An 18809-nucleotide genomic window follows, 5' to 3' on the forward strand; every position below is an offset into this window, starting at 1 on the left:
ATGATGAAACTTCTGGAACCATTTTAAATTACGGTAATTGCTGAATATTTGTTTGTCATTACAGGTCATAATACAAATGTTGAGAGAGTTCTTTCAATACAATCAACACAACAGACTCACCAGAGAATTTTTTGTTTTCATAAAGTCTGTAAAATGTTTGGTACTAGTCCCTATAATTTCAAAGAGTTTGACTGTCCACTCTAAAATAATTATAGTTTGACTAAACCTGAAATTTTGATAAGAAAATGTCTTCTCTGAGAAGTACCACTTAAATCATGTAGTAAGAGGTGCATTGATTAGTATGATTGCAGGTTTTGAAATTTTGCATTTAAAAATTCATTAAGAATTCATTTTTTTAAAACTGAAAAGTGTCAGTTTACAACTACTTTCTAACGTGTTCTATAGAAATATGTATTATTTATTGAAATTGTTTTGTGTCCTACATTTCCCTTACAGCGATCTGGTAACCCTATTATTACATAAATCCTAGCACAATTTATAACCATTTAGAATAATTTTACAGATTAAACAGCATTTCTTTTCTTATCAGAAGGTTGGCAACACTGGACAGGAGAAATCTGCATTTCATGCACTCCTTCCAAGGCAAGAACCCAAACTTCCGAGTTTGTCGGTGGATGTGCAAAACTCGTTGCTGGCATAGATGTTGTCATGGAAAACTACCCTGATAAAAGTTTGGTACGTGTGCACATGCACTTACAGGTTCGTTGCTCTTTCAAGTAGGAAAAAATTGAAATGCAAGGTTTGTAAATTGTACTTACTAAAGTGAATTAAATTGTCTTCACTGGGAGGGGGCATGTCCCTGTCCTTTCTTTTAGGTCCTGCTCATGCAAATATCATTGCAATATATTTTCTTATTCTTCTCTTCTTCCATAGATATCAGAAATACAACCAACTTTAATGTCATGAAACCAATCTTAAGCCACTTGACCTAACTTTGAGTTAGCAAAAAAATAATGGAAAGATAAATGGATTTAAAGTTGAGATGCTTGATGGTAGTTGTACATTGTATAAGGACAAGCATGCATGCAGAATTTCAATATAAAAATGCAATAGCACAATACATACATGAAGTATACTCATAACCAGAGCCCGGAAGTTGAGGGCCAAATAAATATGAGAAAAAGACCCTTGAAAATACCGTTAAAATTGGAGAAAAAAATCGAAAAAATGAGAAAAAAGACGTACAAAATATGTTGTTTCTCTGATCATATATTAATACAATTTACAATATTTTTTCACATGTTCCGGTGTGTTCCCAGGCATCACATGCTTACAAAACACATACATTGACCACCATTAATCAAAAATGTAAAAAACTATAAACATCTTTTTCTCGTAAGACATATGACATGCAATCAGTGACAAATAGTAACAAATTGTTCTCTTGCAGCCACAACATAAACATTGCATTTCAAAGAGTTTGCATATTGCTTGGTGATTCACTTTCTCCAACATTTCCCATGTAAGGAGAAACACTTTACCCAGATTATCTTCTTCCAATGTGCCCACAATGACATTTCCAACACAGCGGCCCTCCTCATCAGTTGTTTTGTCTATAGAGACGAAAAGTTTTTTTTTATTTTCTATGTAGGTGCGAATTCTTTCTACCGTCTGTGTACCAGCATTCCAAATATACAGAGTGTAGATTCGTCGGGAATACTTTGACCAGTGTATTTTTCTAGAAACTGTTGTTAACTACAAGTGGTAGTTAATTGTTGCCACAGAATATGTTGGCTATTGTTTCAGTAATCCCACCTCATACGTGCTTTTGCTGGCAGTTGAGCAATTGTTAATTGTGTATGAAAATATTACAGAAACTTGAAAGAAAGCTTAAAAAGGACCAAAAAGATGCAATATATTAAGAAAAAGACTACAAAAGGCAAAAACTGGGAAAAAGGACAAAAAGGCAAAATAAAAGTTACAGATTCTGACTCCCTTTCGTGTGAAATGGATAAATACCTTCCTTGGATATGTCTATTACATCACAAAGAAAAGAAGACATTTCCTCAACTTCTGGGCCCTACTCATAACACATCCACAAGCTTTCAGCAAGTAAAGAACATCAATGTAAAGAATGTACATTTGGTGCTAGATATAAAATAATTCATTCAAGATGAAATTCCTATTTCAATTTATTGATTTTGTTTATCTTACGAGGGTAAATCGAAAAGTCTTTGTTCCAATCTTTTTTTCAGTCGATTTAATAAACATGCAGGGAATTAAAATATAGGAACTGTTCTATGTAAATTGCACTATTTTCCCAAATAGTCACCACAGCGGTTCAGGCATTTGTCTCATCACACTACTAGTATGGAGATGCCGATGTTGTACAATTAGGCCAGTTGATCGTGGAACCACCACTGAAAGCGGTCCTTGCTTCGTCGTCGCAAATGAACCTCTGTCCTGCCAGTAACTTCTTCAGTGGACCGAACACATGAAAATCACTGGGGCAAGGTCTGGACTATACAGTGGATGCTCCAGAATCTCCCATTCGAATGAATGGAGTATGTCGATGGTCCTGTTTGCCACATGAGGCCTGGCATTATCGTGGAGGATAACCACATTGTCCACATAGAGAATCCTTTGGTGTTTTTTCTTGATGGCAGTGTGCCACAATAGCTGTCAGCGATCCCAGAAGACCATGAGCATCAACTTCTAGACTGATGGCATTCTGCGGAATTTCTTCATGGCAGGTGAATATGGATGTTTCCACACCATGCTCTGCTGCTTTGATTCTGGAGTGAAATAAAATACCTACATTTCATCTCCAATGGCAATGAGGTCCGGGAAACTTTCATCCTCCTCAACGTAAATCTCCAAATGTTTCAGTGAAGCCATTGCCCTTGTTCAGGTTATCGAAAAGCTTAGGCACCCACCGACATGAAACCTTGCACTTCCCCAAGGATTCATGAACGATATCGTAAACACTGCTATAAGAAATGCCAAGCTCCTTGGATGCACACGCCGATCCACTTTCACCCTTGCATCCATGCGGGCAATTTTTTCTGTTGTGGACGAGGATGTTCCAACCACTCACTCCCCCTCCATTTAGGACTGCCTTGACGGGGCGAGGGGGCTTAGTAGGGAGGTCAATTTTCATCTCGTCATTTCACCCATTCTTCATATCCATATCTCACGTTTTTCACTATTCCATCACGTCATTCATCTCCATATCTCTGACCTCCCTCTAAGAAACTAAGGTAGGGAGGTCATTTTCATCTCATCATTTCACTCATTCTTCACATCCATATCTCACGTTTTCACCATTCCATCACGTCATTCATCTCCATATCTTTGACCTCCCTATAACTAAGGGTCCTGCTAGAGGAGACAACCTCGATAAAAAACCCCTATCCCAAGGTGTGAGTTGCACGTGCCGATGGGACAGTGTTGGCTGCAGGGGTAGGTGCAGTCGCGAACGTGGCCTCGGGGATTTCGGTTTGGTCCTCGAGTAGCCTCCATTTTTGGGGGTAGGCCTTCCTCGGCATAGAGGGCATGTCGAGGCGACAATTTATGGACCCTCCACAATAAATCTTTTTGTATATGGGTACAAAAAACAACTCAAATGGGGGGAAACCCCCAAAACGAGCGCGGCCTTCGAGCCTGCTTCAATTATTGGAAAAGACAAGTAACGTGCCACGTTATCTTGTGATTAGTATTGTGCAGAAGACCGAGAGTAACGATGAATCTGCAACAACAAAGAAACATGGAGCTGCTACATTAAAGGACTTGTCACAGTTTCTGATCAAGAAACAGCTAGACTACGCCGCTGGTTCAGACGTATCAGAAATAAAGAAGCTGCGAAACGGGAGTCTACTTATCCAGACCAGCACAGATCGCCAGACCAACAACCTTTTAAAGTTAAGATCTTTGGGCGACTTCCCTGTTAATGTTGAACCTCACCGTCAACTTAACAGTAGTAGAGGTGTGATTCGCCACTGGGATCTGTTAAATGCTGAGGAGGAAGAGATTCTTGAAGCACTCTCAGACCAACATGTCACCGCAGTGCAGCGAATAAAGACGCGGAAGTCCGGAGAACTAGTACCAACTGCTTCACTTATACTGACTTTTCAAACGACCACTCTCCCAGACAGGGTACGGGCTGGATATTTGAGACTCAAAGTCCGTCCGTACATACCTAACCCGATGCGTTGTTTCAAATGCCAGCACTTTGGGCACACTCAGCCTTCCTGCAAGGCCACTACCGCCCTTTGTGGTAAGTATAGTCTGCCTGAGCATGGGACCGAACCTTGTTCTTCTGGTCCCAAATGCATTAACTGCCAAGGCGAGCACCCAGTCTGGCATCGTGACTGCCCTTCTTTCCAACAAGAGAAGAAAATCAGAGAGTTGGTCGTCACAGAGAAAATCTCTGCTGGTGAAGCAAAACAACGTCTCCGTGAAAGTATACGCACCACTTTACCTGTGCCATTCGCTACAGTTGCTGCAGCTGCTCTGACCCGTCGCAGTGTGGGTGTACAAACCAGCGACGTTGCAACTCAAACAACAACGCTTCCCGTAGTAGCTCGTCCTGCTTCGAGGAAACCAGCAACCACTCCTCGCTCCACAGAGAAGAAGTTCAAGCAGGTGCACACTAAAGAATATTTTCTAAAGTCCAGTAGCTCTCCAGTCAGGGTGGCATCGACCACCCTGAAACTTAAAGCGCAGCTAAAAGCTGCCCGGCGGGCGCTAAAAGCACCCACCCCCACTCCCCCTTCATCCCCTTCGCCCTCTGTGTCCTTACCCGAGGACATGATACAGGACGAAGCCGCGGATGAAGAATTTATCAAGGTGACAGGGCCTAGAAACAGAGTACGCCTTAAAAGGTAACTATAATACCTCCAGCTATGGCTTATTGTCTCCAATGGAACCTTAACGGTTTCCGTACACATCTCGAGGAACTGCAAATCTTAATATCTGAATTTGACCCTGCCATCATATGTCTCCAAGAGACACATTTTCGTCCAAATGAATCAGTGATTCTAAACGGATACACGCTTTACCGCACCGACAAGCTTCCTGAGGGTCGTCGTGCACACGGTGGTGTTACAATCGGTGTTCGAGATAACATCCACTCTACACCAATCTTTCTCACCACCCCCCTCCAAGCTGTCGCCGTGCGGGTCCATCTACCACAGCCAATATATGTGTGCTGTGTCTACATCACAAGGGAGGAGCGATTCTCTCTTGAGGACCTCCTTTGTATATTCGAACAACTTCCGTCTCCTGTAGTTCTTTTGGGCGATTTTAATTCCTACCATCGTTTGTGGCGCTCCGTTCGTACAGAGCCCCGGGGTCAAATTGTAGATCAATTCCGTGAGGCATCAGGTTTAACGTTGCTGAATGATGGAACTCCCACATATTTCAGTCCTTCCTCTGGCACATATTCTGCGTTGGACTTGTCCTTCTGCAGTCCCAGCCTTGCTCCTACCACATCTTGGAGCGTTCATCCTGATCTCTGTGGGAGTGATCACTTCCCTCTCATTCTTACCTTCGAACATCTTCAGCAATCACGTGAACAACACCCTCACTGGAATCTCAGTCGGGCCGACTGGGAAGCCTTCGAGCGTGCAGTGGACCTTGAAGTCGATCTTGCGTGGACTTTACCACCAATCGACGCCTTAGATGTCTTTGTGTCAGGAGTGCATGATGCTGCACGCACCTCCATTCCACATCCCAGTGGACCTGCGAGGCGACGCCCAGTCCCCTGGTGGACTGCGGAGATCGGTGCAGCCATCAAGGACCGCAATCATGCTCTCGATCGATTCAATAGGAACCACACTGCCGCAAACCTCGAGCAGTTCCGCATTAAATGTGCCCGTGCCCGTCAGCTCATTCGAGCCAGTAAGAAGGCATGCTGGGTCCAATACGTGTCTTCTCTGACAAAGCAGGCTTCGTCGAAAGCCGTTTGGACCAAAGTACGTCGCATCCAGGGGGGTGCATCTACTCCTCTGAGCACTCTGGAGCACAATGGGACGTTGTACACAGATGACGGAGACATAGCTAATATCTTGGCCACGCAGTTTTCTGGTGCGTCTAGCTCTGTAAATTATGAACCACGTTTCCGCCGTGAGAAGGACCGTCAGGAACGACACCCTCTCGTTTTTCGAAGTCATAACACCGAGCCATACAACTCTCCATTCACTGAACGGGAGTTCGATCAGGCACTTCGAGATTCTAAGAACACAGCTCCTGGAGTGGACAAGATCCACTATGAGATGCTTCGTCATCTGCCCATTGGAGCCAAAAATTTCCTTTTGGCGGTATTCAACAGGCTTTGGTTGGAGGACTCTTTCCCCACTTCCTGGAAAGAAGCTATTATTGTTCCCATCCTGAAACCAGGTAAACAACGCACCGCAGCCTCGAGTTACAGGCCTATTGCCTTAACTAGCTGTGTGTGCAAGTTGATGGAACGCATGATCAACAAGCGTCTCACCTGGTCTTTGGAGGAAAACTCATTGATAAGTAATTTTCAATGTGGTTTTCGCTCCAACCGTTCCACACTGGACCATCTGGTTCAGCTGGAAACACACATTCAGGATGCATTCCTCAACAAGGAACATTTAGTTGCAGTTTTCTTTCACCTCCAAAAAGCATATGACACAACGTGGCGTTTTGGCATCCTAAAGCAGCTCCATTCTTGGGGCGTCCGTGGCCATATGGCGTACTTTATTAAAAACTTTTTATCTGATCGTTTTTTCCGCGTACGTGTTGGGAACTCCTTTTCGGATCTTCACGAACAAGAGAACGGTGTCCCGCAGGGCAGCGTATTAAGTGTGACTCTGTTTGCCATAGCAGTGAACAGTGTTATGGCAAGCATTGTCGCCCCTGTACATGGTCTTCTGTATGTAGACGACCTCACGGAATCTCGCGTCAGCTTCTCGTCAACTCCAACTGACGATAAACCGTTTGGTTGAGTGGTCCTCCCAAACAGGTTTTACCTTCTCATCCGAGAAATCCGTGTGTGTTCACTTTTGTCGTCAACGTACATGTCATTTCGATCGTGACCTGTACATGGGGAAATCTCCCCTGTGCTTCGTGAATGAGGTCCGCTTCCTGGGCCTCATTTTCGATAAGAAATTAACATGGCTACCTCACCTTCGCCAGTTAAAGTTCTCTTGTCTTCGAGTTCTCAACCTTCTACGTGTTTTATCACATACTTCTTGGGGTGCTGACAGGACGGTACTGCTTCGCCTGTACCATGCACTCATCAGGTCGAAGCTTGATTATGGATGTGTTGTGTATTCTTCTGCCCGCCCATCTAGACTTCGCATCCTAGACACCGTCCACCATGCTGGTATACGTTTGTGCTCTGGTGCGTTTCGTACGCGTCCAGTCGCTAGTTTGTACGTAGAGGCATCTGAGCCGTCGCTGTCTCTGCGAAGACAGCGGCTGGTAGTGAACTACTTCCTTCATCTTCGCTCGATGCCTTCACATCCTTCATTTGACACCATCTCCGACGAGAGTAGGCTAGCAAGGTATCGGCTCCACCCTAGTGCCACTAGACCATTTGGTGTTCGTGCAGACGAGATCCTGTCAGCACTTGGTGTTGACAGTGACCTTCCTGGCGTCTCTCCACTCATTCCGCCTCTCCCTACCTGGGAGTTTCCTGTACCTTCTATCGATTTTTCCCTGACTGCCCTTCCAAAGGCAGAAACACCAATGGTTGTATACCAGCAACGGTTTTTAGAACTTCGTGCGAAGCACCCCAATTTTAATGTGTTTTACACGGATGGGTCCAAGACAGTCGAATCAGTTGGTTGCGCCTTCGTCCTAGACTCTCAAAGTTCCAGTTTCGCGCTACATCCTGCCTGTTCCATCTTTACGGCAGAGTTGTACGCCATTCTAAAGGCACTGGACTTTGCAGACGTGAATGGGCTGAAGAAAGTCCTTGTGTGCTGCGATTCGACCAGCGTGTTGCAATCTCTGGATTCGCCGTATTCCCGGCATCCGGTAGCGCAACGCATATTCAGACAGCTTGTGTCCTTATCTGCCAGCACAGATGTACACTTCTGTTGGGTCCCTAGCCACGTGGGCATCCAGGGGAACGAAGCAGCTGATGCTGCCGCCAAGTCTGCTGATGCAGATGGCGACGTTCTCGTCCACCTTTTGCCAGCTAGCGACCTGCAGAATGTGTTCCGTTGTCGCCTTCTTGACACTTGGCAGACCGAGTGGGATGTGGAAACGGGAAACAAGCTTCACTCTGTTAAGCCCACCATAGGTGCTTGGCGTTCCTCGTCTCGTCCCTCTCGGCGAGAAGACGTTATTCTTACCCGCATGCGTATAGGACACAGCGGTCTCACGCATGGTCACCTACTGCAAGGGCTGGACCCTCCGTTGTGTCGTGCTTGTAATGTTATTTTAAGCATCCGACACATTCTCATTGAATGTGTCGATCTTGCTTACCTCCGGCAGACTTTTAACCTTTCCGGCTGTTTGTCATCCCTCTTGGGTGATGACAGCAGTATTTTATCACGTGTTTTTCGTTTTTTGCGAAGAGCTGGACTCTTCCACCGTCTGTAAGGAGGTTTTTAGTTTTTTTCTGACTTTTTAATGTGTCGTGTTTGTCTCGTGCAGGACTCTTTACAACCTTGCACTTTTAGTTTTTTCCCAAGGGGCTATCTACACCCCTTTTTTAAATCTGTCAGAATTTTAGATAAGGGGACATTTCCCCGTATACACAGAAGGGTGCGAAATGGCCTTAAGTGCCGACGCACCCATAAATTTTAACTCAATCAATCAATCAATCAACCAACCACTCACTGTCATGAAGGTGTTCTCGGTCTTTTCACAACACACACTTCTCAAAGCGAGACACTTGTCCCCATACATCGGCTTCATTTCCCTATGGATCTCGATGGGCGATTGTCCCTTGCTTCATAGAAAACGAATAACAGTTTACTGCTCATACAATGTAGATGTGTTGAGTACTACAGCCATCTTTGTAAACTAACAGCAGCACGATGCTGTGAAGCAGTCAAAAGTTAACGCTGAGCTGTTCCAAGAAAATCTTAATGCATTGAATGTACATCTTGGTTCCTCAATCACACTAATATTTCAGTTGAAAAAAAAAATAGGGGCAAAGACTTTTCTATTTGCCATCGTACTTCGCTTTCTGCCACTTTTGGCTAATTGTGAAGATGTGAAGATGAGGATGAGTGATATAATGAAATTGATCAAGTGACTCAAAAAGAATACCCATGCCCCTGCTGAGATTCAGCCCCTTATATTGTATCTTGTAGGACCAATTCCCATTTTACTCTTGAAAAAAACACCTGAGTGTTAATAAATTAATATTGTCAAAATGTCAAGGGATCCCACATTCAATATCTGGTGAAGGCAGGTGCACTGCATAGTGATTCAGATCCCACTTTAAATTAAGTCATTTCCCAATTAGCCTATCTGTGCATGTGCATAATGTGGACTTAAAAATTTGAATTCAAATTCAATGTTCCTCCACCAGGGATCAAACCCAGAGCACTTGGCAATATTTTTCCACTATGCCATCAGGGATAATGAATAAATGAATGAATAAATTAACATCAACCACTAAAGTATATTCCTTGCATTAATGTTTACTAAAAATGTCTGATTATATGGAGAACCTGCAAAGATTTAAATCTACTGTAACTATGGACATAAGATATGAATCCACAGTTAACTTTTAGCCCATGGTGCTTTTTATGCTGTAGATCTTCTCAAAATGGGAGGTTTTAAAGCACATGCTTTCAAATGTGCAGACATGTACCAAAAAAAATGTTTGAACTATATCTCAGACTGAGGAGAGAAGCAGGTTTCACACAGAAGTGACAACGGACATGGGTACCATCGCGTCTGTAGAAAAACTTTCACTGCAAAAAATCAACAGATGATGGTGGTACACTACTCCACAACAAATATTGCACGCCTGTACAACTTAATTATGCCTCTATAAATCGGTCATGAAATTCATAACACGATCCTATGGGTGCATTCCAAAAGTCACATAAGTTTATTGCATTAACATTACTGTTGCAAGCTGTTACTTAATTCTGATTGATAAGATTGTGAAGTTCATTCTCACACAAAACACACTGACTTGAATGTAGGTTTGTTTCGTGAATATTGTCTCCTAGTTGCAGACAATGCACAAGCATGGTTCCTTCAAACTGCACTAGTTTGTAAAATACAATGTAAGGGGTCATTAACCCACTGTACACCCTCAAGAATTATGTTGAATTTCCCGTAATCAACAAATTTTGATGTTTTATGTAACAAAAAATTAGTTCCAGCACATGGAAAACAAAAATAACAGATATATGCAATCCCAAAATATGGCCTGCCATCTTAGAGTACAGTGCGACCATTTCGATATTCAGCCGAGAGATCGGGAGAAGTGTGGCGGGCGGCGCTGGCGGAGATGCCGACATTTGCAGCCTGTAATGCCCGCTTATTTTTATGGACATATGTAGACATTTACAGGGTGGGAAATAACCTTTTGCTAGGGGTCCACAGTAAAAAGTAACAACAATTAAGAAATTATGGTAATACCAAATGTTTACTATGACAATTGTGGTTACAAAAACAAAATTAAAAGTTAGTATGTCCGCTGTTTGCTTCTCTCACAGCACGAAGACGATCAGGGTAGGAGCTCAGAAGATTCGCAAACAGTCCGTATTCCATTCCATGTCACGGAGAACTTGTTCCAGATGTGCAAGGAGTGTTGGCCGGGAATAGCGGTCCGGTCCGCGTTCCACTATCATTAAGGACTCAACTGCATCCCTCAGAATAGCCCCAAAGTGCTCCGCTGCATTCAGGTCCGGTGATGCACCCGGCCATTCAGAACTGCTTAAGAAGTCAATGACACTTCGCCGAAGAAGGACTTGGTTTTAGCATTTGTCTTGAAGCAAGGTGCTTTGTCGTGAACTAACTTTTAATTTTGTTTTTGTAACCACAATTGTCGTAGTAAACATTTGGTATTACCATAATTTCTTAATTGTTGTGTGTGTGTGTGTGTTGCTTATGATTCACGTTAATGGGGCATTTCACAAAAAGTTGTCCTCCTCCATGCAAACAACAAAATAAATTATCTGAAAATTATTAGTGTATTTAATTGCATTGAGGTTTAAATGTTTGTGGATATATACAATTTGCCTATTCATCAACAAAAAATATCTAGAGTCATTACTTTGAAATTCGAACAAAGTGAGATACTTGTATTTTTTGATTGGCTTCATTTTCTTATATGTTGAAGTAGGTAGGTAGGTCATGTGAAATGAATATTGTGCAACTTTGAGACCTTGAAAAACTTTTTCCTCCCCTGTAGAAAACGTCAAAGTTCAAGGTTAGACCGCTCATTTTTCATGAAAGTGACACATGGGTAAGTTCGGAGTGCTGTATCTTTAAAAATCAACAACATCCCAAACTTTCGATTTGATATACTGTTAATATAAGACTGTTTGCTTATATACATTCAATTGTTTTGATGGGACATTGTTGCTTTGCATTGTTATGAGGCAACAAAGAGAGTCCAAAATGCAGTTTTCTCCTGTTTTCGACCCTTAATACCTTGGTTAAGCAACAGTACCCCAAAGATTTGTTTACTGGGCATTGAAGCTCACTCTTAGGACAAGCTACCTGATATAGCACATTACTTGGATATTGATGCTGTTAGCAGATATAACCCTTTGAATACTCAAACATTGCGAAATCCGCAACTTTAGAATTAGACTTATCTCAAAAAAGCATCAAGCAAAAAATAAACTAAGTATGCTATCTTGTAGCTGAATATAAGTACTAACACATGGAAATGAAAAAACTTTGGGGCCTCGTCCCATTCCCGACAAAAAAGAAATTAAAATGTTAAGAAATGTCAATGTAAATTATCACTCTTCCTCCCCTACCAAAAAATTGAATAACCCTTTCTCCTACTTTTCTTTGTTCCAAAATGAACAGCACATGTCTTGACAAGTTGTGGGACATTTTCGTTTTCCTTTCCTTGATGGATTGTGTAGTGGTAATGTTGCATCCTTGTAATCAACGGGTCCTGGGTTCGATGCAATGTTGAGGTACAAGTTGTTCGGATTCCACTCTAAACTGCATGTCCCCAGTCCCGATTAGCCTTCTTGTGCATAAACTGGGCTTAAAAACAATGCTCTACTAATCTATAGATACAGTGGCATGCCAAATACTTTCAAAAAGGGATGGGGACCTAAACATTTTCTTAGTAGGCAGTCATCTTTTCCTACCTTTGACATTCATTTTACTGGGGGCAAATGGGGTTTATTATCTGCACAACCCCCCCCCCCCTTTTAGGCATGCCACTCTCTATATGGCGAGAAGAGTATGTTTGCAAAATATTGTGTATTATTGTACCAAAGAAAACTTAACTTTCTTGTAAAAGTCTGTACATGTAGCACTATGCTGTGTGTGTGTGAGGTTCCCAAAATAAACTGATTTCAATTCAGGTAGGCCTAAGAGCGGATCTTCGTGGTGGAGTGATTACGACAACACACCATGATGCCAGGGGACCCGGGTTCGATTGATTGTTCTTTGTGAGTGTCGCTTCATCAATTTCAAATTATCACTCACCCTGATTGCTGCGATTAGTCAAAGTGACAGAAAAATGATGGAAAATAACCCAATATGAATCTCAAATAGGGCTAGGAAAAGCTGGCTTAGGATATTTCCATCATCTTTAATATTGTTACTGCAAATAACCGTGCTTTTTTTTTTATGATCATGGCATTTTTTTAAAATAAATTTTAGAATATCAGACACTAATTTATATTTTCAGGTGCTTGACCTAAAAATGAATGTCAAAGGCAGGAAAAGATGGCAAAAGATGTCTAACTGCCTACTAAGAAAATCTTTAGGTCCCCATCCCTTTGTGAAAGTCTTTGGCACGCCACTGTATATGGAGATTAGTAGAGCATTGTTTTTAAGCCCAGTTTATGCACAGGAAGGCTAATCGAGGCTGGGGACTTGCAGTTTTGTGAAATCCGAACAACTTGTACCTCAACATTGCATCAAAACCGGGACCGGTTGATTACAAGGGCGCAAAGTTACCACTACAGTATCCATCAAGGAAAGAAAAACGGAAACTGTCCCACAACTTGTCAAGACATGTGCTGTTTCATTTGGAACAAACAAAAGTAGTGGAAAGGGTTGTTCCACTTTTTGGTAGGGGAGGAAGTGTGATAATTTACATTGACATTTCTTAACATTTTAATTTCCTATTTGTCGAAAATGGATCGAGGCCCCAAAGTTTTTTTCATTTCCATTTGTTAGTACATATATTCAGCTACAAGATAGCATACTTAGTTTATTTTTTGCTTGATGCTTTTTTGAGATAAGTCTAATTCTAAAGTTGCAGATTTTGCAATATTTGAGTATTCAAAGGGTTATATCTGCTAACAGCATCAATATCCAAGTAATGTGCCATATCAGGTAGCTTGTCCTAATAGTGAGCTTCAATGCCCAGTTAACAAATCTTTGGGGTACTGTTGCTTAACCAAGGTATTAAGGGCCGAAAACAGGAAAAAACTGCATTTTGGACACTCTTTGTTGCCTCATAACAATGCAAAGCAACAATGTCCCATCAAAACAATTGAATGTATATAAGCAAAGTCTTATACTAACAGTAGTCCAAAACAAAAGTTTGGGATGTTGTTGATTTTTAAAGATACAGCACTCCGAACTTAGCCATGTTTCACTTTTCATGAAAAATGAGCGGTCTGACCTTGACATTTTCTACAGGGGAGGGAAAAAAATTTCAAGGTCTTGAAATTGCACAATATTCATTTCTCATGACCTACTTCAACATACAAGAAAATCATGCCAATCAAAAAATACAACTATCCAAATATCCCTTTTTTGTTCGAATTTCAAAATAATTGCTCTTAGCATCTGTAGCCTATGTGTTTCAGACAAATGAAGTCAAATTTTTCTACATGTTTGAAGTGTCACACATGTAACACATTTTCATTATGTCCTTTATGCATTCAGGCTAAGTCATCATAGTAAAGTTTGGCCCAAGTTCCTATGGTTTTATTGCGATTTCACATGGAACGATTTCAATGTATGTCTGTTAACACATACTGCAGAGTTTTAGCGATAACTTAAGATTTTGTTTACTAAATGCTTTCGTGGTTAGGTTAGGCAGGTTAGGTTTGGTTCTCTTAGCATTAAAATAAAGTCCCTAAATGTATTCTACTATGGTTCAAACTTACTTCTACATTCATTCCCACACTTCTACGATATTTACCGCCGTTTGTCGATGGAGAATATCTTGTAAATGGGAAGTGTGCATGCTTGCGTAAGGTAATTTTTAAGTTGTTTTTTTTCTACATGAATAACTTTTTTGGTAATTATGCGATATCACCCGAACACCTCTCACTCGTTTATTTCGTTAATTTTAGCATTGATACTTACCTATTCAGAATTGCGGAAAATTCTTTAAGGTGAAGTTATGCCTTTTTCCATAAAATAGTGTCAACTTTTCATATTAAGAGTAATTATTTGTCGTCCTTGTTCCGCTTGGGTAACAGACAATATGGCATGCACTCGTCATGGATCATCGCACATCGTGCTTGTGTTTTGTTGATTTGGAGTGGGTATGCAGTGTTTCAACCCTTTTAACCAACAAATACCTACTTTCATGTTATTATGTCATCACAAACCATTGATGGATAGCCCCAAAAAACCATTCATGATAGCCCCAAAAACCATTCACGATAGCCCCACGGACCATTTCCAGCAAGGTAAGGTTAGGTTGGGTTAGGTAAGAAAAGTTAAAAAAAAATTAAAAATTTCGTAACAAAAAGGCACGTTTGGAAACACTGCCAAGACCACGTGACTTTCGACGCTCGCGCCATCTGCAGGTACATAATGGAAACAATGGCATAATCTTGTCGCTTTACAGAAAATACATAAAAAGTGATTATTTCTTGGGTAAATATGCAATATCACCCGGATGGATTTCTTCAAATATACAGGAGAAAGTACTTACTGTGCTAGGAGAAATCATAAAACAATCAGAACAGTTACCCAAAATAAATGCTTGCACTAATTTTAAAAAATGAAGAAATCACTTTTCCCATATTTATTTTTTTCATTAGTACAGTAATATACAAAAGTTACTTTAATACCTATTCTCTAAATATTCTATACAAATTGATATCGCAATATATGAATTAGTTTCAATAGAGAAGCAATATGTGGAAAAATTCTTGTTAAATTAAGGTACATTTAATAAAACCCCTTGCGGTAAAATAACAATATTGACAAAAATATTCCTGTCTGAGCTTACATAAACATGCAAAATTGTAGCTTTCTGAAAAGAGAAAAAACTGATCTTAATTGTTTAACATGCTTAGAGGATAGAATTCACGTGCGCCAAAAATTTGGATTTTGCTGCAAACGCCTTTCAAAGTTCGTGTACCAGTTTTGTAACGTTGACAGTGGCACATATGTTTCACTTGGATTCGGCGTCATTTGAGCCTGAGTTAAACAAAAACTAGAAGCATAATTCAGAAAGTTTTCTAGCATCTTCTGAGTAAATTCCACATACGAATTCACAGCACTTGCTTCCGTTAATACGGGTGTTTGCTGCTCTATAGTTGCTAAAGGTTCCACAGAAATACCTATTTGTGCATTATGAGATATTTGTTGCTGATTAAACGTAAACCCATTAGTGCTGCCTGGGTCGCCAGCACCGATCTTCTTCAATTTCGAAATCTTGAAAATAGCGGATGGTTTTAAGTTTGTAATATGCCCAAGGAGCTGCCAAGTTGGTGGAGCATTTGAATCTGGCCAACTAAAATACACGGATCCTCCAGTTCCCTCAGGAAAAGGCTGTGAACCAGTTAGAAACACTACAATGTGATTAATGTTGTCAGCTTCGGGTATTACTGTGAGAAACTGTGTTTCTCCAACTTGCTGGAAATCCGTTTGTACTAATCGTCCAGAAACAATAATACCAAACATACTCATTTTTTCCGATTTCTACTCAAACGACAATTAATTAACTTGTATCCTCCTAAGTGACAGAAAATTTTCTCCATTGAATTTACAAGAACATGCTAGAATTGGCACAGATTACTCTCTGTAAATAAGCAACAACTTACATAGTCTTTCAATAATTACAAACAACATATTAAATTACCTGCATATAAATATCGCCCTGGAAAGCAGTGACAATACTGGAACAATCGTATTGAACATATACTTGCTTTGAAAATTATCCTCACATTTTTCTACATACTAATTTTACGCCTACTCGCAGTTTGTGAATTGATAGCCTGTGGTGGTAAAAGTGGTAAAAGTTCCAAAGAACAAATTAGGGGTATATTTACAGAAGTGTAAAGTGTTATCATAGAAAAGGTGTTTTCATAGCATTCAGAAAAATATTTAAAAAAAATAAGTAATAAATCGTAAAGGATGCCAGAGAAAATATAGTTGCAATACAGTACCTTCGGATTTTCAGCGCTGAAGCTCCATTTGATGTCATCGCTTTTCCACCACTTACGTTCGAATATTCATCACAAACAAATTGTTTCAAAAATCAAAATGAAGGCTACAGTTACTCTTTTCTCTGCAGTTTCGGCTGTTGCTTCGGTTTTTATGGAAACACCGTTGTTGAATTAATTTAAAAGAACAACTAAGGATAGTACGAAGGAAGAGGAAGATTTATTTCCACTTTAAGTGCACTGGCAGAACACACACATTTATTCTGCTCATTTCCGGCTCGTAATTCACTTCCCTTGTTCACATCGACGGCATTGTAGCTCATCGTTAGCAGACTACGATTACCCACAATTCCTAAAAATCCACCGTTTGCACCAGCCCCTATTTGTGATGGAAGAGGTGGAGACTGATGGATTCAGCGCTGAATCCATCGGTGAATATCCGAATGAAAATGCTTAAGCGCTGAAAATCCGAATGTGCGGAATTATAGTCTGTGATGGTAAAAGTACCAAATAATAGAATAGAGGTATATTTACCGAAGTGTAAAGTCTTATTTCATTCAGAAAAATATTAAACTAAAATAAGTAATAAATCGTAATTGATGCCAAAGAAAATATAGTTGTAATAACCTTTGTATTTAAAAAAAATGTACTCTTGCAAGAATGTATCGTATTTTCATTTCGTATTTGTTCAATTTGAAATACATGAAAATTAGGGGTGTGCGGGATAAAAATTTTTTTGGATCGGGACGGGAAATTATCTAAATCCCGACATTCGGGACGAGAAATGTTCAAAATTTCCCGAAGCTCTGGAAATCTCGAATTCTACACGTCTTTTCACTTTAAGTGATTGTTTTTGCATTTCTGCTACCCAAAATGGTTGGCCCAACGCAAAATCATACCGTTGGCCAACAGTAATTTTGGCCGTTGTTCCAACATTGGACCAACATGTGGTTCTTACGTTGGCCCAACGTATGGATTTACTACGTTGGCCCAACGTACTGAAAACTAAAGAATGGATAGGTTTGTTCTCTGATATATACATAACTTATTGTGAGGCCAAATGTAAACAATAGTTCAAGTAATTTATGAAAATTCAAAAAATACACAGCACTTTCTCAGATTTGCCGACTGCTCGGGATCCCGAAAAGTTGGGAATTAATTTCCCGAAGTCGGGATATGGACGGGAAATATTTTTCCCGAGCCTGGTCCCGACTTTTCGGTATCCCCTAATGAAAATGATACTATGGGTGCTATTCACCTTCCTTGGAGCTGGACGGGACTGCACTTCCGGTTTTGAAAATAATAACGTTGAATTCAATAGTGTACAGGCAGTGTCTTCGGAAAATGCGACAATATTTGTGTGGCTTTTGGTTCCAATCCAACATGAGATAGGGAACAAACAATTGTTCTCAGTATATCTCCTCCCCCTCTGGAAATTGTCATCGTTCATTTCAAGTTGTAAAAAAGCAAGAAGTTTGTTATTTTTATTGTTAATAACAGAAATAAAGTTAACTTGGTTAGTATTCGAACAGAGTAATCAATGTAAAATATGCATTAGATAGAAAAAATGAGTGAAAAATACAGGAACCAGGATATTTTTTTTCATATTCTACCATTTAACCTTTACTTTCCCAATGATCTATGAGTGTTCCATCCACAATATAGCCCGAGTCCTCGATGGCACACTCATGGATAATCGTGCTAATTAAATAATTCATGTGCTTTTAGGGCCTTCATACTTGTATGTGAGTTGTAACCGCTGACAGATGTTCAGATAAAACTTTCAAATGTCATATGGAAGAAAACCCACCCACCCAGTACCCCCTTCCTTTCCTTTCCTTCCCTGTCATGTTTTTCACGCATTGTTTTGGCAGCTGGGATATAAATGCAACGCAATATATGAGACTTACGAGCTTGTTTTCTGTGTCCCAGCGTGGGTAATCGGAGCTGTCTTTCGTCAGCGTCTTGGGTGATGTGTTTCAAGGCCTAAGGCTGTGTCCAAAAGGTACAAAGTACATACTTGAAGTACAGTCTTGACGGAAGTGACTCACCTAGTGCAGTTCGAAAGCGCCAAGCAAACGAGTGTACAAGACCAGAGGACGCAGCTCACGAGCGGTGCACACTTGCGATATGTGCTTGCTTTTCATTTGTTAAAAAAATGAACGTCTGAAGTCAATCAGCTGGTAGTTGTAGTTCTTCCATTGTGTGGAAATGTAAGTAAACAAGTTTTTTAAAATACTATGTAATTTTATTTATTGGTTTTATTCATATATGCGTGGTTTCTTTCTTCTATAGTGAGAAGGTGTTTAAAAGTGAGAAAACAATTTCTTTTCCCGCGATCGT

General features: G+C 40.6%; 2 protein-coding genes across 3 annotated transcripts in view; both read right to left on the reverse strand.

Moving 5' to 3' along the window:
- The window catches only part of LOC146004624 (TBC domain-containing protein kinase-like protein), a 50912-nt gene extending 34381 nt beyond the window's left edge, over positions 1-16531 (reverse strand). The window contains exon 1 of one of the 2 annotated variants that reach the window (XM_083143524.1): positions 16470-16531. The gene's annotated coding sequence lies outside the window, so the exon portion shown is untranslated. Of the gene's footprint in view, positions 1-16162; positions 16296-16469 lie in introns of those variants that run through there. The other variant, XM_083143515.1, reaches the window with a different exon arrangement.
- On the reverse strand, positions 15092-16107 carry LOC145990393 (protein OPI10 homolog). The gene has a single exon (XM_083126092.1). The coding sequence runs from the start codon at positions 15988-15990 to the stop codon at positions 15385-15387; it is 606 nt and encodes a 201-aa protein (XP_082982218.1). The 5' UTR covers positions 15991-16107; the 3' UTR covers positions 15092-15384.
- Positions 16532-18809: the final 2278 nt, after the last annotated feature.

The sequence above is a fragment of the Lepisma saccharinum genome, chromosome 1 (assembly GCF_977018435.1).
Source record: "Lepisma saccharinum chromosome 1, izLepSacc3.1, whole genome shotgun sequence".
Lineage (NCBI taxonomy): Eukaryota > Metazoa > Arthropoda > Insecta > Zygentoma > Lepismatidae > Lepisma > Lepisma saccharinum.